Source organism: Aythya ferina (assembly GCF_964211825.1).
Source record: "Aythya ferina genome assembly, chromosome: 2".
Taxonomy (NCBI): domain Eukaryota; kingdom Metazoa; phylum Chordata; class Aves; order Anseriformes; family Anatidae; genus Aythya; species Aythya ferina.
In genome coordinates, this window is record NC_140297.1 from 138,366,292 (window position 1) to 138,387,761 (window position 21,470).

The 21,470-nt window shown below is 51.7% G+C and overlaps 2 protein-coding genes and 2 long non-coding RNA genes across 6 annotated transcripts in view; 2 read left to right on the forward strand and 2 right to left on the reverse strand.

Annotated features, from left to right (window-relative positions):
• STK3 (serine/threonine kinase 3) overlaps positions 1 to 14,185 on the reverse strand; it is a 155,463-nt gene extending 141,278 nt beyond the window's left edge. Inside the window, exon 1 of the mRNA XM_084510469.1 lies at positions 13,920 to 14,185. Within this exon, the coding sequence (XP_084366595.1) occupies positions 13,920 to 13,954 (35 nt within the window). The 5' untranslated portion in view covers positions 13,955 to 14,185. The remainder of the gene's footprint in view (positions 1 to 13,919) is intronic.
• Positions 4,144 to 4,675, forward strand: LOC311431997. Its single transcript, XR_014689761.1, has 2 exons — positions 4,144 to 4,278; positions 4,368 to 4,675. It is a non-coding gene; the product is annotated as an uncharacterized lncRNA (long non-coding RNA).
• LOC311432233 lies at positions 5,675 to 7,172 on the reverse strand. Its single transcript, XR_014689908.1, has 2 exons — positions 7,006 to 7,172; positions 5,675 to 6,658 (listed from the first exon to the last, which is right to left on the reverse strand). It is a non-coding gene; the product is annotated as an uncharacterized lncRNA (long non-coding RNA).
• A 689-nt stretch (positions 14,186 to 14,874) lies between the features above and the next one.
• OSR2 (odd-skipped related transciption factor 2) lies at positions 14,875 to 20,011 on the forward strand. Of its 3 annotated transcripts, none has more exons than XM_084509705.1 (4): positions 14,875 to 15,139; positions 17,638 to 18,350; positions 18,848 to 18,947; positions 19,418 to 20,011. In XM_084509705.1, the coding sequence occupies exons 2-4, from the start codon at positions 17,695 to 17,697 to the stop codon at positions 19,598 to 19,600; spliced, it is 939 nt and encodes a 312-aa protein (XP_084365831.1). In that variant the 5' UTR covers positions 14,875 to 15,139; positions 17,638 to 17,694; the 3' UTR covers positions 19,601 to 20,011. The 3 variants fall into 3 exon arrangements, with proteins under 3 accessions (XP_084365831.1, XP_084365830.1, XP_084365832.1); XM_084509704.1 differs by having other exon boundaries at positions 14,877 to 15,143; XM_084509706.1 differs by having other exon boundaries at positions 14,877 to 15,143; positions 19,500 to 20,011.
• Positions 20,012 to 21,470: the final 1,459 nt, after the last annotated feature.

Genomic DNA, 21,470 nt, shown 5'->3' on the forward strand with positions numbered 1-21,470 from the left:
TGAAGGTTAGGAATGAAAAACAAATGAATTTGATTTCTTTTCCTGATCTACTCACAACTTAATAGGTAATTAATGTTGCATAAAGGGAAATTCACATTTTGGTAGTCCAGCAAAAGAAAGGTGCAGAAAATAAATAGTCAGGAAACAGAGGTACAGATTCTGCCATCTGTATTCACTCCGGCAAAATCAGTGATTCAGAAAGTTCCTAAAACATGGAATAATAAAATATTAGTTGTACTGCTACAGCTGTTCTCACTACCTCCTATACATCATTTTAGTATCCAAAATAGCCTCGCTAGACCTAAAGCCACTTGTTGATTAGGCTAGGATTTTTCTGTTGACTGACCATTTAGCTCGCAGTCTTAGTACCAGGCTATATATAGCCTTACCATTTGCTATTTTCCCTATTATAGCACACTATGGTAAAAATAAGCCATGGATACCGAGTTGCTATTTACAGTTAACCACAAAAGATATCCCAGTGCGTAGTACAGCTGCATTGATTGTGCTCATGGGATCTAAGGATTAGCATCCACTTGAAAAAAAAAAAAAAAAAGACTCCTTTTTGGTTTGTAGAGGAATTACTGCTGCTGTGGTAATACCCCGAGTGACTCTGATTCCCATCTACATGAAAATATCCCCCCTCTTTCTAGAGGCAGCCATCTGCTCTCCAGTCTGCAAAGACATGTGCTCAGACACTGGAGAATAAATGATAATCATCTAGCCAGGCTTGATGCCCGCATTAGGAATGGAAACTAATATCAATAACTAGTGAATGATCGAATCCTCATGACTTGACTAAACAAGTCCTACATGAAACAAGCTTCAGCTGTATGACTGCACACAACTTCATGCCCAAGGCTTTTCCCCACTGTGAAGGCTGCAGATTGTCTTCCTTTAGCTCCTGCACTGAGAGCTGATGGGACAGAATATGACAGAATATGGGACAGAAGTGTTTAGGGATCCATTCTTTCAGCTTCATAGAAGGGAACTTTCATTGTCCTTGTGGCCCTTTCACAGAAGTGCGTGAAGAAAAGCATAAAAAGCACAAGTACAGACCAACAAAGTACAAATAAGGAGAACACAGTACTGCTGGAAAGAACCCCTTGAATACTGAGGGCTATAAAACCTATGCCATGATATGCTCACAGCTTATTCCAGTAACAACTTTTCTCTATTTTTTTTTTTTAGTAAAACCCTATCTATGTATTTCTGAAGTTTATCTCCAACTTCTTCACAGCTACAAAGCAATGAAGCTGTTAGTATGTGAAAAAAATAAAATAAAATTAAATTAAATTAAAATCACTCATTCTAATGACTTCACAATGAAGAAGCCATCAAATTTCAGTTTTCTACTTTTTTTCCTTCCAACCTCTCCCAATCAAAACATGTCCGAAGATCATAATTCAAGTCCAAATAAGCTGCTCATGTACAGTCACTTTAAAAAAAAAAACACCTAAATACATTTCTAGTCTTAAAACTTCACAAAAAATCTTCAGTTCCATGGCATAACAACCATTTCATGACTGCCTCTGAAGTAACGGGTCTGATTACAAGATAAGATACCGTGGAAAGCAGGAATATATTCAAAACAAGAAAAAGATTAGGATTTGCACTTACACTCCCATTCTGCTCTTAAAAGCAGCAGGAAGCCTTCCTCACAGTGACCCATAAAATATAACTTTAAAAAAAAGGTACCAAAAAAAGGCAACACAACAGCAAAGCACCAAATAATGATGTTTTACAGGCTTGCTTTATGCAGTGCACTGATTGAAGCCCCTACTAATCTGGCTCAGTTTGGTTCAGTGTGGGAGCATTTCTGGCAGCCTCCCCTCTACCTAAGATGAGTCCTTTTGAGTCCTGTCACTGTGCAGTGACACAGGCACTTTCTGCAAAAAAAGAAAGCTTTGAAATGACTGAGTATACATAGGTCAGGCTATAAAAACACAGCAAAACATATAGCAAGTTACTATCTAGAGAGCTTACGCACCCCGAGCTAAGCTTTTCCCGTTATTCCTTCACTAAATAATACATGTTCTTAATTCTTAAGTTGCAAGCAGGGAAAGAGTGAAAGATTAATGGAATTATTGAATAGCAAAAAAGGGTTTATCAACAGCCATCAGCACTGCCCATTTTTAAGCAGACTGGGTTTTGAAAAGAAAAGAAAAAAAAAAAAAAAAAAAAAAGAGAGAGAAAAAAAGAAAGAAAAAAAAAAAGAAGAAAGCACTTTTCTGGTGGCACAATTTTCTCTTCAGAGCAGAAGAGACCGATTCCATATGCTTGGAACTTTCTTAATGGAAACAGTTAATTTACCACATGAGGAATATCGCATGCATACCACTTCCACCTAAAATGAATCACTCCTTCCAGTTGAGAAAACTGAGGTCTTTTATCTTCCTCGGGGTGGAGTCCATCTCCTGCCCAAGATCCCTACAGAGCAAAGCTGCTAATCGTTTTAAGATTTAAAGACATTGCTTCTTTTGTGTTCATATATCACATTTCAATGTCTTCTAAACAAGAGAGAGTTTAATGTTTTCTGTAACCTTGAACTGGCTGATACACGGCTTTTATTGCTTCATCCTTGAGCTCCTCTGTAGTTCCATGATCTAATTTGTTACACTGGTGGTATTAAGCTGCTCTTACCGGATTAACAATGCCCGTTTTAAATTCCTTAAAGCTAATTTCTAAACGAATGTGCTAATTTGAATACTAGGCAATACAGTGAAAAACTGAAACAGGAGGAAAAAAAAGCCAAACTAGATGTTTTAATATATTGTGTCTCTCGGTAAGATGAATAGATAGAAAGTTCCTGCTTTATACAGTTCAGCCTAGGCAGAATATCTGTAGAACCTGATCCAAAATCTATTAGCATCAATGACATCTTTCTTTCAGACATACTCCTTCGGGGTCAGTTCTCAAAGGATTGTCCTGCCTAATTTGCTCACGGGAGTGTGAGCATAAACGCAGGCTTTTGCTTGACTGGTGTTTCCACCCTCAGCCCGATTCATCTTCCAAGAGGATGGAGGAAAGGTCAAAATCAGAGGCAGATCACATTAGACATAACCATTTCTTTGACATAACCTCTGAATAATGTGTCATAGGTTCATTTGATTAGAAATGATGCGGTCCAAGGAGATAAAATAGGCAACGTAAAAGCAGCCTCCTTATCACTGAATAGATTCTAAGAATTTGAAATTTTAGACAGTGGAAAAAAGTGCTCTTCTGAGTCACGGGGACACTTACACAATGCTGCGTTGGCTTTTTATATGGTAATTTTAACTAAAAAAGTGTGTTGGGAGATTAAAATCACATAAAGGAGTTAGAAAAAGTACCCACAGAAATGCATGCTACTAGTTGCACACTAAGCAACAGGAACAACACATTTTAAACACAAATGCTTGTTTTTGTGCTCTATTTTTGGCATTTATATTGAAGTTTCAGAATAATCTTTCAAAAAACAAGTACCTCATTTTGTGACGTGCGTAGGATACTCAACAGGTCCTAATTAAATGTCCCAAATGCAGGATTTAAAGCTGCACTCTAACATATATTGAATTAGGCTCTGCAAGACCAGTTTTTGGCACCTGTTCTTAAAATGAGGAAAAAAAAAAAAAAAAACCACTGTACCAAGATTATGAATTATTTTCCAGGAATCCAGCAATTTCTTGGAGAGATTAAATTTACTGCAGCTTTGAAATAAGAGGGTTGCTGCAAATCCTGGATGGTTGAGCATCTCTGCAGGGCTGGTAACAGCTAGCCCAGGAGGGCTCTGAGGATTTTATCATAGCCAACCCATCCTCCTGTTCTGTTCCTACTTTTACATGCAAAAGAAAATGTTTGTGCTTAACACAATATTTATAGCCATAAGTAATAGCCAGTTCCTTTCTGGTTTTACTGTACCAGCATGTACAAGAAATACATAAAACTACATATATTATTGCTACTACTTTGCAAGATGTTGTATATATTGTAAAGCTGGCTCCCTAATAGAAGGCAGCTAAAGACCTCTGCACTTAAATCTGCCAAAGCTGATACAGCAATCACAAACATGTGTTGTTACACTTCTTGTGGCTCATCTCCACATGGTGCAGCTGTTGTGTTGGCTAAAGAAAATGCAGACCCAAGGGAAACAAATTTAATTCAGCTGGGGTGACTTCCACTAAAAACAAAAGTGTTTTAAGGAGAACAGGTGCCTTACAGTAAGGGGGATTGTTTATGGGGGTTTCCCCCAAACTTGCTGTGCTTCTAGGAAGTCTGTTCTAAAGCGGTGAGCCTGCGGTAATGATCTTTTGCAGAATAATTTTTAAATAACTTCCTGCAGAAAGGCGATGGGTTCCAGAAATGCTGTTTTTGTTTGTTTGTCCTAGCTGCAGGACGGGAAGACCAGCGCAAGACCTTATCGCATGAGCTAGAAGCTGGAGGCAGCCTGGGCAGTGTTGTTTGGATTCCTCAGCCTTAGGAAAGGTTTCGTCAACCAAGGGCTCTGCTGGGGCAACCCGCAGCCGGTGTAAGTCAGCAGCGGACACCCCCGGAGCTGTGCTCATTTATACCAGCTGGCAATCTGTCTGTGTGATGTTTTCAGCTTCACTTTCACCTAACGCCAATTAAATATAGCATCCTTCTAAATCAGTCATTATTTATGCAATAAATAAATAAATAAACTAAGCTAAAGTAACACTTAGTCTAATAAAATATTATTAAGCGGGTGACTTGTTTCTTTTCCAGAAGGACGTCATACGTTGCACACCATGATACCTCCTTTAGTTTCGTTTCACCTGCCTGCCTCAGACATTGCAGCAGCCACCAAACCTTCCTCTTCCTGTTGTCAACCCTCTTTCCAAAAAGAAAAAAATGTTACTCCAGGCAATAGTCTCTTGTGTCGGTGTTTACATACTTCAGTTTCCAGTTTGGGGCCTGTTTTTTCTTTCTGCCCCCCACAAGGTCAAAATTCCTTCCCTTTGGTGAAGCAGGAGCCCAAATGAAAGATTTGTCCACACAGACCCTTGTCCTGCATTCCTACAGCACTGGTTCTTCTACAAGATATATAGAAGCCACTCTTGGCTCTTCTTTCTCAGGTCTCATCCAAATAAAAGATATTATGGTAAACTTGTGGTTTTTTTCTTTTTACAACATTCAGCTAGTTAGCTATTGTGTCAGTCTTTATTGCTCATATGGTGAGTCCTCAGAGTGTCTTATGCAGAACTTGGTCAGAATTTTTTTAGGCTTCTTCTGAAGTTTCTAAATTGCAGACCCAGCACCCTCACCAAATTCCTCCTTTTGAATAAAATCCAGGTCTCACCAAGGTCAATGGCAAAATCCAGGAGATTTTGTCTTCTGTGTGTGTCTGCACATAAAGACCTGCAACACATCTTGCATTTTCATAGACTTCTCCTTACCCAGGAAAAGAAAATTGTTTCATCCTTGCCACCTTTCTCAGCAGGAATTGTTACAAAGCCCCTGAGTCTCACTGGTTGAGGAGACGATGGACGCAGCTGTGCCTGCACTCACTCTGGCCTAATGTCAAAAGCCAGGAATAGATGGAGCAGGGGGTTGGACCAGAGGTCCTTCAGAGGTCCTTTCTGACCCCAACCATCCCGGGACCTGGAATATGCCACAGCGAGGGAGAACGTGATCAAGGTTAACAAAATGAGGAGAAGCAACTATAAAATGAAAATCATGTTCACGGTGAAGCTGTCATTGGGACATTCACTCTTTATTGAGTCTATGTGCAAGTAGCATCTTTTCTAAACACTGAAAAAAAGAAATTATTTTGCGAGTGAGTTCAGTTCAGCATGATGTCCAAGTGTCACCGAGGAAGCCGGTTAACGTGGTATCTGAATTTGAGAGTAACCTCTTGCTTTTCATGACATTGGAGTATGTGCTTGTCAGGGAAGTTTTATGTTTGAGGTTCAGGGAGAAGGTGATGGCCATCTCCTCTGAACGCTTTCAGATGCCTCGTTTTCAGACCGCCGCTGGCACTCTTCCAGGAGGAGGCCTGGCCATTAGATAAGCTTAATATTACGGGGGCCATTTGCAAAGCAGATGAGAGCAGAAATAGCAAGAGGAAATGAGAAACCTAAGAAACCTGCTGAAACTCCTTTCAAATAAAGATCCGACCTTAGAAGGAAAAGGCTGAAAGAAAAAAAAATTAATGGTGAGCATAAGTTTTTATCTGCTAAAGCTGTAACCACTATCACGAGGGAGATAAAAGCACTGGTCAAAGAAAGACCACCGCAAGTGCCAGCCTCAGGAAACCTAGGAAACATTGCATTTGTTTCTTTGTGAGAGTCTGCACTGAAGTTTCCAGGTATTTCCAGATAGGCTCTGCTTGCATCTGCTTTCAGGTCACCTTTTAATGATGAAATCCATGGCCACCCTGGTGAAGAATCCTGTTCAATAATCCCTTTTTTTTTTGCCAGTATTTAAAGAGTGGCATTACGCCACTCGGCGACTTGACAGATGCCACTTGGCAGACCCTGGCTGAGGCCCATTCGTTGTTTTTTTTTGTTTTGTTCCTATTTTAATAGCTGACGTCTCCTTTGCACGAGCAGTTGGGAATGTTGTGAGCAGCGCCCCTTGGTTACAGTGTTTTCACTATCAGGGTTTCACATGGAAATGTGGTGGAAACGGGAACGGGGCTCTCTCCACTGATCATTTCCTGGCAGAGAGAAAATATTAAGTCATCTTTTTTTTTAATCAAACAGTCTCACCTGAGTAAATATTCTAGCAATTCCAATTTTTAATTTTATTATCATAGCCCATTGCTCAAGCTGTGTTTTCTGACTTTGTGGCCGTAATAGAGCTATGAGCGCACGAACGTTTCTCAAACTGGCATTGTATTCGGGTCCTTTTACATTTCCACACATAATCTGCATAACATTATTAAATCTTTCCTGTACATTATTTAGCCTCTGGGATCAAATGAAATCATACATAACTGGAACTCTTTGGGCTTTGACAGATGTCCTCTGGCAGATTTTTTTTTGCAGAGGTTTAACTTCTTACCGCTCTCGGCTATTTTCTTGGCCTTTTCCTGGAATGGGGACATAGCTGCTCTGCTGGAAAATGGTATTGTCTTAGCTGTTAAAGATGATAAAAGTGGGCTTGAGTTACTGTGCCAGACTGAACTTGGAAAGGTTGAAGTAAAGGTTTGGTCCTTTTCACCAGCTCACCTGTGGGAAGAGATGGAGATGCAGCCATGGAGCTGCCCGGAGCAGCTCTCACTGATTTGGGAGGGCTCAATCCTTGGAGAAATACTTATAGCATCTAGCATCTATATATATGCTAGGTCCATTTTCCATAGGAGAGCACAGAGAAGCTGGGTATTCTCTTCAAGCAGCGAAGGTCAACAAAAATACTTAACTTTTGGAGCTCCTTTCTGTAAACATACAGATCCTTGGGCAATCTGTCTGCTGCCTCCTACTAGGGTTCATGAAGGCACCCAAAGTAACACCATACCTAGATGGTAGAGGGTTTGCTTGCTTTCATCTATACACCTGCACAAGACTTTTTTATCTGAGGGAGAGCTCTTTTTTCTTCTTTTGTATTATCTAAACAACCTCTTTACTAATGAGAACCCTGGGCTTCAGGTCTCTACCTCTGCATAAGTTACTACCCTTTTTGTAGATTTGGGCTGAATACAAACAGTCATTCCAACATCCCCATTTTTTTTAAACCCCTATATCAACCATTTAACAGGAAAAAAAAAAAAAAAAAAAAAAAAAGACTTCTAAATGCCATCACGTTTTAATGAGCTCAGGCATTTTTTTTTTTTTGAACAACCGAGCGTTCAAATCTGCGAATAAACCTAAGAATGTGTCAGTGCCTTCAAGAAGCGTGCTTTAGTTGTAAGAAACCACAGCTGCAACAATAAGATGGAAATTTGACACACGCTAGGTTGAAGGTGGCAAGGATTAAAGGTATGGAATTAGGAAAGGGAAAAAAAAAAAAAAAACACAACTTGCCGTGTTGAACAGAATACAGCCCATAAATCAATGCCTAACTTTGGCTGAGCTTCGCGCTGTGGAAGTATGCAGCGCTGCAGCCTCGCAGTTATCAGTATTTGTCATCTCGAGTATCAGTACACATGCCAGATGCAAAAGAGGGGCCCGGAGAGAATATGGGGGATGAGGAAAAGAAAATTAATAATTTCGGTGACAATGTATGCTATTTTGATGCGAAACAGAACTTCTGTAATATTTCAAGGGACTTATATATATATATGTATGGGCAAAAGCTGTTGGAAATAAGCCTCCGACTTCAAAATGCCTGATTAAAAAGAATCCTGATAAGCACTGAGAAGCGACCAGCTGGAACTTTGATTGCAGCTATGTTTTCTTCTAGATGTTTATTTCTAGATCACTCTTGCAGCTGCTTTTATCTGTTCCTTAGAAGTTCTCGTAGATTTGAGGAACCATTAGCTGTAAAAGTAAACATCAGCTCTGCTCTGTTTTTCTACATCATCTTGAAACCGTTGGGGAGAGGGGGGAGATAACATTAGACTAATGCTGAACTAGATCAGACATAAGTGGTGCTTTGAACAGCTTCTTAGCGTTTCAGGCTCCACCTGTAGCTCTAGCCGTAAGTTATTTCTAATATTCTCATTTACCAAGCACATGTAATAGCTCTAGGAATGACAATGTTTCTGAGAAGCTGAAATTCATGTCTCGCTGTGTTTCAAGGGACAGGCACTTTCAAGTGTGCCTCCACTATCTGGGTGTAGGCACGGTCCCGAAAACCGATTCCACTGCCTTTCAGTATCTGTCGTCTATAAATATTATGCTTTGAACAAAACAGATCTGCAGTTTTGGCTCCACTTCACTCTGTTTTGTTACTGGGGTTGTTTAAGTGTTCCTTAATAACTGCGGTTTTGTATTTGCTCAAGAGCTGTCTGCTTGGAGACTGGAGAAAGGTCAGGGTTAGCCCTGCTTAACCTGCTGCTGACCCTTGGTGGTGGTCCCCTTCGCAGAGCTCGGGAGTGCCTGCTCTGGCCACAGGCTGCCTCTCCCCTTACCATGCCTCTCTCTCATGGTAAAATGCCATGTTACGTGTGCTTGTCCCTTCTTCCCAGCAGATGTTCTCACCGTGCCACCTTGGGCAAAGCCCTCTGGCCAAAGTCACGGCGACTTCTCCACCTTCAGGTCCTGCACAAGATGCTTCTTGTCCAAAGCACCTTCCAGGTGGCACCATGAGCCTTCCTGTGGGGCCTTTCTCAGACTCAGAAGATGCTTTTTCATTTACTGTAAGCTTTGATTTCTCCATCATTTCGATTTCTGCCAACGATGGAGGCTTCCCCTCGACTTTCCATGGGCACAGTCCCGGGCTTCCCGAGAGTTTGGGCTCCTCGCTGCCCTCATAGCTGGGGGCTCTCACTCCAAAGCATTTTTTGTTCCAGAGCCTCTGCTGCTCCCCTTCATGCCTGAAACAGCCTGAAGCAGAGCTGTGCCTACGCGGGCAGCCTCTGACAAGTGCAGCGGGGGAATTCAACAGCCCTGGCTGTATTTGAGCAATCAGCAACCAGCAGGACAAATGAAGTGGAAAAGGGGAACGCGCACTGCCCTTGGAAGGCTGTGGTGTGGCTGACAGTATCTCCTGCCTTTCTTCATCGATCTGCGAAGCTGAAAATAGCAGCCTGGAGGCACTGCTGTTTCTGCTGCAGCGCAGTGGTCCGGGCTTTCAGCACTTCTCTTGTGGCTAAAATAAGTTCTGTTGTTGAAATGAATGGGCTTTGTATTTTTCTTGGAAGCTGTTCCCAATGGGGCGTTTGGACGAGCACTATAACCAGCTAATAAGTTTCCCCAGCCTATCGCGAGGGAGCAGGTCAAATAAATGAAGCTGGCAGCGCAAACGAGGCAGATGTGCCGTAACTGCTGATGCTCTTTACCAGCCGTACCACGCCGCCTGGCACGGCCAAAATGGGGAAAACGTCTGCTCACTGGTTTTCATCCTCCTGCTTACCAACTGGGGTGGGTTCCTCAGTTACTTTTGAGGGGTCTGGGGAAGGAAATTAAGGACAGGAAGGTGAATGCCAGTCCTCTGAGCAGGGATCTGTGCCACTCGGGAACAGAAAGCAGGGTTTGTGAGCAAAGGAGGTGGGAACACAACACTTGGTCTCAGCTCAGCTCTGTCCTGGATTTTCCTGCTTTCTGGCAGATCCATTCCCAAGCCGATCCATCCTCCTCCTCAGCCACTGCTTTGACCACGCAGCCTTTCTGCGCCCCAGCCTGACCTTGCCCAGGTCTCTCCTAGGTGGCTGTGGACACTTAATTCCCTCAGAGATCGGGGCAAAATGTCTCTTTTTCCCATGCCACGGACTAGATCCAAACCTCCCTGCTCTGAACAATCTCGGGGCACACCAGCATCCTGCCTGCAGGCTTCATGGAGCAGCAGCTGTCCTGCTGCCCGCCAGGCCAGCGCCTGTGCTGCTGCTCTTGAACCTTGCCTGGAATGGTAGCTGCTCTTTTTTGTTGTTGTTGTTTGCTTCTTTGTTTTTGTTTTGTTTTGTTTGTTTTTGTTTGAAATAAACTTCTTTTCATGTCTTTCTTTTGGTGAGGATCTAACTAGTAATGGCCCTGACTCAGAAGATCTTTAAGAAAACAGTGAAATAGGTGCTGAGCGCGGGACTTTGCCACACAAAGAAGTTGAAGCACCTGCTTAGGTACTGTCCTGGGTGTTGTGATGAACTTAAGCACACACTTAAGTGCTTTTCTGGCTCATATCCAATAGATACACAGGGTAGCGTTCAGCCTTAGACAATCCTCATCTTTTAGATGCTTCACATGCCTTTCCGGGGTAAATTTTCCCTCAATGTCCTCGTCTTTCAGAAACCTTCAATCCCCTATTTTTTTTTTTAATTATTATTTCTTTTTTTTTTTCTAATTTGGTTTCACCAGAAAGGTTCGTCCGCCCATCGTGGGGGCGAGCCTGCCCAGGAACAATGGGTACTTATTCAGGATCTCCCGTTATTGTGCTTTTCTTCGAACGAGATGCCACAAACAGTTGGGAAAGCACGCCGAGATTAATGCAGGCAGCGCGCACATCTGTAAGTGATGATTTGCATATGCTCGCACCGTGCTCGTAGCACTCGGGAACTATCCGAAATGCTCCGTAGCACCCTGCTTCCTAACATATCCCTCGCCATGGCTTGGACTCGGAGAACGTGGGCTGCAAAGGGGAAATGCGCATGGGGAGGGTAGGTAAAAGGGGGTTGCGGTGCAGAAGTATTCGATGGTATAGCCCCGGGTTTGTGCTGGCATAAACAAATCCCTGCTCAGCCCGCAGATGTATCCAATGACCACGTGTAATAAAGAAAATACTCCAGAGGAGAGCGAGTTATTTAATGTAAGGCACGGGACGAGACCTACGGGCCCCGTTCTCTGCCCCCCTCCGGGTTCTCCCGTCCTAGGTGAGTTACGAGGCACGAGCCCGAAACCACAGCCGCCTCCCTGAAACCAATTTATTCCGTTTATACGATATTTCCCCCGCATTTCCCCGATAACACTCGGCTCTGGGACTGCACACCTCGCCACCCTCCCAGCTTGGGGCAGCTGCTCACACTGGTGGGTTCCCGACCCCCTGGGATCCCCCGACCCCCTTGGGATCCCCCGGCTCCCTGCGGGAGGCTGCGGGCAGCCCCGACGTGAGGCACCGGGCTCCGAAAGAGGGGAGAAAGGGGCTGCGGTGCCCCCCCTGCACACACACACACCGGGCAGGGGCTGGGGCCGTCGGGGGGGGACCGCCGGGGGTGGAGGCCGTGGGCGAGGGGTGGCAGAGGCTGAGCCTCCGCAGGAGGCACGGGGGTGCAGCCGCTGCGAATTCCCCTTGCCTCGTTTCCAGCTCATCCCGGCGATGTTTTACCGGGGAATTAGTTTTTTTTTTTAGGGGGTGATGCTGCGAGGGGAATTTATTTTCGGGAGGGTGATGCTGCGAGGGGATCTCCCCCGCCGTGTCCCCCTCCTGCCGCTCACGCGTGGGTGTTGAACGCCGGCAGCTCGGGCGTTCTGTCGTGTTAAAAGCGTCAATAAAAACATCAGCAAAAAAACAGCAAGAAAAACAACAACAAAACAGAATAAAGCCGAGGGAAGTAGGTGCTGGCTCGGTCACCAAGAAACACCGGCGGAATCGGGCGCCACATAGACGGGCGGTCACTTTTTTTCCTCAAAAGAATAAAAAATAAAATAAAAAAGAAAGAAAAAGCAAGAAAAAATAATGACAAATTTTAAAAAATAGAAGGAAAACGAACTAAGTCCAGGGTGCTCGCTCCGAGCCGTTTAAGGCACCGGCCTGACCCGAGGGGGGACCCGACCACCGCCCGGTGCCGGGGGGCGGCGGGGGGACCCCGGCGAGGAGCCGCGGAGCCCCGGGGGGGGCCCGGCGATGCTGTCGCTGCCCCCGGGCTCGTAGCACCCTCAGGGAACCGTCGGGGCGGCTCCCGAAGCGGGCAGCACCGAGGCGGCAGAGCCACCGACAGCCCCCCGAGGTGTCCCCGGTGTCGCCGGTGCCGCGGCATCCCCGGCTGCGCTCCCGGAGCCCTTTTCCCCTACGGCTCGGCCCCGCATCCCAACCGGGTGTTTTTTTCCCCCGTTGCGGGTTTGGATTTGGGGAAAAACAATAATAATAATAATAATGCAATAAATCCGAATGAAGAAAGACAAGCGAGAAAACCGAGGGGACTGCGGCTCTGCCCGACGGCACACGCTGCCGGCAGCCGCCGCCGCCCCGGGGCCGGGGCCGAGCCGAGCTGAGCCGTGCCGAGCCGAGCCGGGGGGGGCGGCGTGAGCCCAGGAGCCCCCCAGGGGGCGCTGCAGCACCGCGGGCCGGGTGCGGGGCTCCCGGGCCCCCGCCGCACCGCCCGGCACCGCCCCGGGCACGGCGCGGCCGCGGGCTGTGCTGAGCTGCAGCAGCCTCAGGAGGAGGAGGAGGAGGAGTGGAAGGAGGAAGGCACCTGCTCGGGACAGCAGCCCCGAGCCCCACAAGCCGCCGCGGCCGCTGCCGTCGGGGCCAGCCGGGCACCGCCGTCGGGGGGGCGCGGAGGGGTCGGGGTCCGACGGGTCCCCCCCCAGGGGCTCCCCGGGGGTTGTCGCCGAGCACCTGCTGGCCGGGGACAGCGGGGGACAGCCGGCCCGAGCTGCCCGCGGGGTTCCCCGCTCTCCCGGACCGGCCTCGGACCGCCAGCCGTCTGCGGAGCCAGCGGCCCGGGGATTTTTTCGTTCCCCTCTCCCGTTTTTGGGTCCGGAGGCTTTTTTTCGTTTGGCCGGCCGGCTGGGCGCTTCCCGAGCTCGGGCTTTTGTTTGTTTGATTTTTTGTCTTTTTTTTATTTTTTTTTTCCCAACAAGTGCGGCTTTTCTTTGCCTCGCTGGAAAGGCGAGAAACGAAGGTGGAGGAGAAACAACCCCCTCCGGCCTTTCCGTCGACGGGGAGGGGTCCCCACGGCCCCCCGAAAGGCTCCAGCGCGGGGTGGGAAAGGCGAATCCAAACTCCCGTGGCCGCTTCGTTCTCGACCAGCCGGCCCCGGAGCAGGATGCGACCCCTCGGGGACCCGGCCCCCCCACCGCACCGCACCGCTGGCCCCGGCCCGGCCCCGTTCCCCGCGCCCCGTCCCGCTCCCAGCCCCGCAGCGGGCTCCGGGGGTCCCCGCTTCGGGCTCCCCAAAAGTGGAGCCTCCCCCGCCGGCGTTTTCGGGTCGAGGAGCCCAAATGCCGTTTGTTTATGGGGTCGGGGTTTACAGCCGCGCGTTCCTTTAGGATCAAGAGCCTGTGCTCCTGTCCCCGGCGCGGGGACACGTCCAAAGCTGCCCCTTGCCCACCCCAAATTGGGATATTTTTTCTCCTATATACTAAAAAGATTAAAAAACCCCAATGCAAACGTCGCTTGCGTCCTCTTCTCTTCAGCGGGCTTGAGTTGAACGCCACACAGCCTACCTTGAGCCATTTTCAGAGCTCTTCGCACACGCCATTTCTCCTCAAATCTTTTTACACTCAGAGCCTCGGATCTGCCGGCCAGGTTGTACAAAAAATCCCTCCCCCGCTTGGGATTTCAGCAATGTATAGAGAAAGATAACCTTCTTATTAAAACTCCCCAGAACCCCGGCCCGAAGCGGTGCGGAGCGAGGAGCGCAGCGCTTTTTGGAGCCGAGCAATCCGGAGTGAGGCCGAATCCAGCCCCAACTCCCCGGGCACGAAAACCGAAACCGCTCCCCAAGCTCCCTGCCTGCCCCAGGTGCGGGGCTGCGCGGGGGCACCCCGCACACCGATGCGTCCCCCCCCGTACACACAGAGGGATTTTTTTCCGCTGCTTTTCGCCCCGTGGCTTGCTGCGGGCAAGCCCAGGAGCTTCCAGGAGGTGGTGGCCCGGAGGGCGACCTGCCATGGCGGCCGCGGAGCCCTTTGGACGTGAGCGCTACCTGCGCCTCCCGGTCCTGCCGGGCCCCCTCTCTGCTCTGGGGGAGTTTGGGAGTTTATTTTTTTTTTAGGTTTATTTCACACCCTGTGCTGAATAGGGCACAGGGTTGCGGGGAGCCCAACGGGGCCGGCAGCGGGGTGCGCGCCCCCGAACCTCCCCCGGCTGCGGCGCTGCGAGGAGGGGAAGGAGGGGGGGGGGGCACGAGTCACCTTAGGTAACGCCGTGCTGGGAGGGGGGGGACAAGGAAAAGGGGGGCCGATCCTGCCCCTTTAAAGCCCAGTTGCTACCCAAACACGAGTAAACAGCGGGGCCGGCGCGGCGGGGCGGGCCGGGGGCGGGCCGGGGCGGGTGCGCGGCCCCGAGCGCGGGGCTGTGCGCGCCGCGGGGTGGGCCGGCGGCTGGGCGGGCGGGCGGGGACAGCGGCTCCTCGCCACCACTCACCGCTGAAATGTGATGGACCGGGCAGGGGGCGGCTCACACTCGCGCCGAGCCTCGCCGGGCTCGAAGGCAGGAGGCGGCTTTACAGCGGGACACGCGCGGACCCCCCCCTCTCACCACCACCACCGCCGCCGCCCCGCGACCCCCAGCTGCAGCCCCCCAGGTCCCCACCATGCCGGCCGCCGCCGGGTCCCGGCCCCGCTGAGCTTCTCCCCACCCCTCCAAGCTGTGGATGTAATGGCTCCGTGAAGGTGCCGCCTCGCTTTTGCCCCGGGAGGCCCGGCAGGAGCAGCCCGCTGCGGTAGGTAAGCGCTGCCCGGTGCCGTCGGTGGGAGGGGAGGGGAGAGGAGAGGAGAGGAGAGGAGGGGGGCGGCTCGGCCGTGGGGTCCCCGAGTGCCACCCTTTGGGCACCCCCTTTTTCCCTCTCGCACCCCACCGCGTTAAGTTCGGTGGTGGTGTTCACGCCAAAATCCTACCGGGGAGAGTTATTTTTATATATTTATTTTTTTAATTAATATTTTTTTTCCCCGGGGTCTCACTGGAGAAGCCCCGTGGAAATAGCCGGGGGTGGCCGCGGGGGGCTGGAGGTGATCCCGGGGAGCTCCGGGGCCGTTCCCCGGCCCTAAATCGGAGCAGGAGGAAGGGGAACGGCGGCTCGGGTAGGGTCGGGGGCAGGCAGGTAGCGAGGGGCTCGCCGCGGAGACAGCAGGCGTCGTTCAACGAAGCGCCCTGGATGGGAAGGGAAAAGGAAGTGCCAAGGTTTAAGTAACATCCGTTTTTGGTTGACTTTCCCCCCTTCACCTTGGTGGAAAGTGGCCTTACAAGCCGGCACGGGGACGCTCGGCGGTGGGATTTTTTTTTTTCGATAGGTTTTCATGGGGTTTCCCCCCCCCCCCCCCCCCCCCCCCCCGAGAAAGAGCAGCGCCAGGGGTAGCGCGGTTGGGGCAAGGGGGGCGCGTGGAAAAATTGGGGTTACAAATGGGGGGTTTCGGCGCTGGGCGCGCTCCTTTCGCCGAGATTTGCGGGGTCCCTTGGCGGTGCCAAACGAGCCCCGGAGCTCGCCGAGGCCGGGAGGGTTTTTCCCCTCTCCGCGGTGTTCCCTGGCGGAGTGGGAGCAAGGAGCCGCTGCTGCGAGGTCTTTAAAAATAAGGGGTTTCCACGCGACCACCTCCCCGAAGAAAAAAAATATATATTTATATAAAAAGATAAGAAATAAAAACGTCGCCGTGTGCGCGGGGTCACCCCCATAACGCTGCGGGAGCAAACGGGGGGAGCCGGGCAGCGGCGAGCCGCGGCCCGAAGAAAACGAAAATGGGAGCGGGGAGCGCTCGGGGATGCCCCCCGAGAGGTTTCTCCGCGTTTCTTCTCCGCGGGGCCAGCCCGGAGCGCTGCAGGGGCTGGGGGCGAAGGGGTTTCGAAACCCATCCGAGGGGCCGAGGCTGCGGGGAGCCTGCGGGGCAGCCCCAGCCCCGCGGCGGCCTGGAGGGCTCCGTGCGGGGCCAGCTCGGCGGCATCGACCTTCCCTTTTACTCCTTATTTTCTAATTGCTATTTCTTTTATGAACGCGGTGACCTATATCATTTTTTTTATTTTTTAAGGATAAGGCTGTTTTTTTATTATTATTATTATGATTTATATATATATTTTTAATATTTTCTATTTTTGGAAAGCACGCCTTGCCCGCCCCTGCTCATAAACCCCAAGAGGAGCTGGCTCAACCGCGGCCCTCCCAAAATCCCAGTGCGGGCCAGGAGCCCCTTTCCCCTGCTTGGGCTCCCGGTACCGAAGCAGGGCGGTGGGACCGGAGCTTTCCCCCGGCCTGGAGGGAGCTGAGCGGCTCCGGGGGTCCCGCTGCAGGCCGCTCCCCGACGGTTTCGGGCTGCAGGGGACGAGCGAAAGCCACCGACGGCCGGGGAGGCCTCGGGGCCGGCCGCAGCCGGGGTGGCTCGGCTGGGCTGTGTGGGGCCATCTGGAAGGGATCTGAGCGCAAAGTGGATTTATTTAGGACCGGCAGCTCGGGAAAGAGGGGGGGAGGTGTGTGCGTGTAGGGGGGGGGGGCGGGGGTAAGGAGGTGTGCGTGTGGGGGGCAGGAGGCACTCCGCTCTCCCTCGATTATCTTGATAAATGGGTTGGTGTTGAAGGAAGAAAAATAAGCAGCCGAGCGGGGATTAAAAAAAAAAATAAAAAATAAAAATAAAAAGCCGCCCCCCACCACCCCGGGCCCTGCCTGGGCTCCGCGCTCGCACCCTGCGCCTTCCCGGGGGGGTCCCGGCCAAGGAGGGCTCGGGGTCGGGGCCTCCGCGCCCCGGGGGCTGCGGGAGGCCGAGCCGAGGCTGGCAGCGAGGCCGGAGGCCGGCTCGGGGCAGGGGGGGGACAAGGGGGAGACCCCGGGGAGACCCCGAGGTGGCCGCGCTGGGACCGCGGGGACCCCGCGGAGCGGCCCCGGCTGCGCGTCCCGGGCGCGTTTCTCCGCGGTTTGTCTGATGGGAGCCAGGCTTTTCTTTTTTTTTTTTTCTATTTTTTTTTTTTTTAATAATATTTTAAGTTTCGGTTGAAGGAGTGCTTCTGGGAGGACTATTTTGATCCATGTTGTTATTTTTTTTATTTTTTTTTTCACGCTTTCGTTTCTGCGGGCGCAGCCATCGCGCCGGTGGCGGCCGCCGGCAGGACGGGGAGCGGGGGCAGGAACACGGCAGCGGCCCCGGCTGCTCGCCTCGGCCCCGAGGGAGGGAAAAAAAACCCACGGCGCTTTCAGTAAAAGTCTCTCTCCCCTCCTTTTCCCCTTTGCTTTCTCCCTAGGATTTCGTCCCCGTCTCCAAAGGCCAGCAGAGGCACCAGCTCCGCCGCCCCGGGAAGATGGGAAGCAAGGCGCTGCCGGCCCCCATCCCGCTGCACCCATCCCTGCAACTCACCAACTACTCCTTCCTCCAGGCTGTGAACACCTTCCCTGCAGCTGTGGACCAGCTGCAAGGTCTGTACGGACTCAGCGCCGTGCAAACCATGCACATGAACCACTGGACATTGGGTTACCCCAATGTGCACGAAATCACCCGCTCCACCATCACGGAGATGGCGGCCGCCCAGGGCCTGGTGGACTCCCGCTTCCCTTTCCCCGCTCTCCCCTTCGCCACGCACCTCTTCCACCCCAAGCAAGGGGCCATCGCCCACGTCCTCCCGGCCTTGCACAAGGACAGGCCCCGCTTTGACTTTGCCAACCTGGCCGTGGCCGCCACGCAGGAGGATCCCCCAAAAGTGGGCGAGCTGGCCAAGCTGAGCCCCGGACTGGCGTCCCCCCTGTCGGGGATCAGCAAGCTGTCCCCGGACAGAAAGCCTTCCCGGGGCCGCCTGCCCTCCAAGACGAAAAAGGAATTCATCTGCAAGTTCTGCGGCAGGCACTTCACCAAGTCCTACAACCTCCTCATCCACGAGCGGACCCACACGGACGAGCGGCCTTACACCTGCGACATCTGCCACAAGGCTTTCCGGAGGCAGGACCACCTGCGGGACCACCGGTGAGGGGCAGGAGCAGAGGGGGAGGGTGGGCTTCGCTGAGCCGAGCTGAGAGGGAAAGCAGCAGGGACCCCCCCCCCCAAAAAAAAAAAAAAAAAAAATCACCCAAAAGCTGAGCCCTGCAGGGTCCCGCGCTCTGCTCCGAGGGGGGTGGCCGGGGTGAAGGCGTCGAGGGGGCTGCTCGGAGACCCCTTTGCGAAGCGGGGTCCTGCTGGGGGTGGGGGGGCGAGGCGGGGACCCCCCCGGCTTTGCCGCCGGGCAGAGGGACGGGGCTGGGGCTGCGCTGCCGCCGGCGGGGCTCCCCCGGCCGTGCCCCGCGGAGCGGCTGCGGATCGCCGGCAACGCTGTGAGCCGATGGGGTTCGCCGTAAAAAAAAAAAAGGCAAAAAAAAAAAATAAATAAAATAAAAATAAAAAAGAGGGGAGAGGGGTTAGCGGGAGGGAGCCGCGTTGCCTGTCCCGGCAGCGCCGCTCACCCCCGCGGTTGCCTCCCTTTGCAGGTACATCCATTCCAAAGAGAAACCCTTCAAGTGCCAGGAGTGCGGGAAGGGCTTCTGCCAGTCCAGGACCCTGGCGGTCCACAAAACCCTCCACATGCAGGTGAGCCCGGCGCTGCCCTCCCTTTTTCCTCCGCTCGTGTGCCGCCGGCACGGCTCGGCACGGCTCGGGGCTGCCACGGGGACGGGGCTGCGGCAACCGGGGCGGCGAGAGCCGGGGCTTCAACTCCGCGGCCGCTCCGGGCTGGTTGGAGGCGGTGGGGAGCGAGCTTCGCTTTTGTTTTTATCCTCGCAGCCCTTTTGGGGCTTTTTTCGTTGACGGCGGGGGCTGCGCGGGGGCTGCGCGGGGCCGGGGCTGCGTTTGGGGGAGGCGCGGGGGGCGCCGGAGCCCCCGAGGCGCGGGGCAGGACGCGGCCGATGTCGCCGTGTGTCCCCCCCCCCGTCCTACCTCGGGCGGCCGTGCCGCTTTTCCCGACTTTTTCAAGCGTTTTTGCTAACGAAAAGCGCAGGCGATACGCGAAAGGCAGGTAGTTTGTGAAGGATTAATCCTTTGCTTGCTTCAAATCTGAACAGGAATCTCCACACAAATGCCCCACATGTGGAAGAACCTTTAATCAGAGAAGTAACCTGAAAACTCACCTTCTTACCCATACAGACATCAAGCCCTACAACTGTGAGCAGTGCGGCAAAGTGTTCAGGCGAAACTGTGATCTACGGCGGCACAGCCTAACTCACACCCCCCGGCAGGACTTCTAGAGCAGCCCGGGACCCCGCACCCGCGCCCGCAGCTCCGAGTTGCTCATTTTACTCAAGGACTGTATGGCAGAAAGTCACAGGCGTGCACCCTCACACACACACACACACAACGCAGGGCAGGCTCAGGGGCCAATCTTTCCTAGCACGCGTCTGCAAAACTCGTTTAAGAGAGCGTGGACTGCAGGATCGGGCCCCTCTCCAAGCCACACCGAGGCGTAAAGCTACTCCTTGTAGATACTCGCGGCTCATTTTAGAGCTCTGTACAGAAATGTGGTTTTCGTTGTTTGTTCGTTTCGTGTTGTCCTGTCAGATGCACGGCGATAACAAATCCGGGAGTCAAAGTATCTCTTAAAAAAAAAAAAATTAAAAAAAAAATGTATTTCAAAATAAATCCTTTTTTTTTTCCAAATACCTCCTGCCTGGTTGTATTATTCTCTGAACATTTGGGCTTTTTTTTCCTGCTGTGTTGATGCAATGGTAAAGCATATTGAATAAATTTCCTAGTCGGGTAATTGTACTGTCACAACAATTTTGGTGATCGCTTTTGTTTGGCCTGTTTCACTGTTGCTTTTGTGTTATCTATTGTTAAGTAAAATGAAAGTGCCGTATTTGAGAGTTTATAGCTCTATTACTTAATACTACGAATGTCTAAATATTAACTTCTGTACTTTTATTATTTTCCCGAACGAAATACTTTTTTTTTTTTTTTCTAAAAAGAAGAGAAAGAAAGAAATACTCGCAAATAAACAAGATCTTAGGAAATAATGTATAGAGCCCTTCTTACGCCAAAGCGGCTTATTAGTAACTTATTTGCAATCAGCCCATGTATTGTAAAAGTCATCCCTTTCGTGGAGATTGCAGGAGATAGTCCCCTGCCATTAGACTTTGGCCACGGGCAATTCACCCGCGTAGACAGGGACTTTATCCCGCAGAAGACGATTCCTTCCCCACCGCTCCGCGAGCAAACAGCGAGCCCCGAGCACCACCCCGGGACCTCGCGCACCCCTCCAGGGCCGGGGGTGCTAGCAGCCCCCCCTTATGTCCCCCCTCCATATCCTTCACCCCATTCCCACTGCCAAGCATGGGGTGGGTGGGAGGAAAGGGACCCCCGTGCTGGCTGCTCACCCCCTCGGGAGACCCTCATCCCCTCCATTCCCTCCTTCCCTTCCCTGGGGGGCCCTGCTCGCAGGTAGCAGGGTGGAGGCACGGAGCTCCCCCCCTTCTCACCCTCACCAGTGCCTCCCGCCACCCCCATGTTGTTCCCTCCCATTACCGTAGGGAGATTTGGAGGTGCACCCCCTCCTCTGCAACCCTCGTTGCTCCCAGCACACTCCTCCCCATAATTTAGCACCCCCAAGTTCATCTTTTCTAGGCTGGGACACCCATCCTGCCCCCCTCCTCTCCCAAAATCTGGTCCAGATGAGGAGAAATCTCCCCCCCTACCCCAGCAAGCTCTGACCCTGCGGGGCACCCCCCTGGGCCCAGCTCAATAAGGGGGGCTCCACTCCTGTGCCCCATCACGGTGGGTGCCAGGCTCTGGGATGTGCCCTTCTTCGGGGACATGTCCCACCAGGTGTAGGTCAGCAGATGCTGATTGGGGTGGGGTGGCTGCGGTGTCCCCATCCCCGTCCCTCACCGGTCCTGCAGCAGGGAACCCGAACCCTGTTAACGAGCAGCAAGCCAAAACCAGCAGTGCCTGAGCCGTGGTTGGTGCTGAAAGGGCTGCGTTGCTGCTTCCTACCCCACGTAGGGCTGCGGACCCCCGAGCCAGCCCTGCTCTGCCCCAGGCTGAGGCAGCCAGGTGGATTTCCACAGATGGGGCAGGCGAGGCCATCTCAAACCCAGCCAAAATTTCTTAGGTGGACGAGGC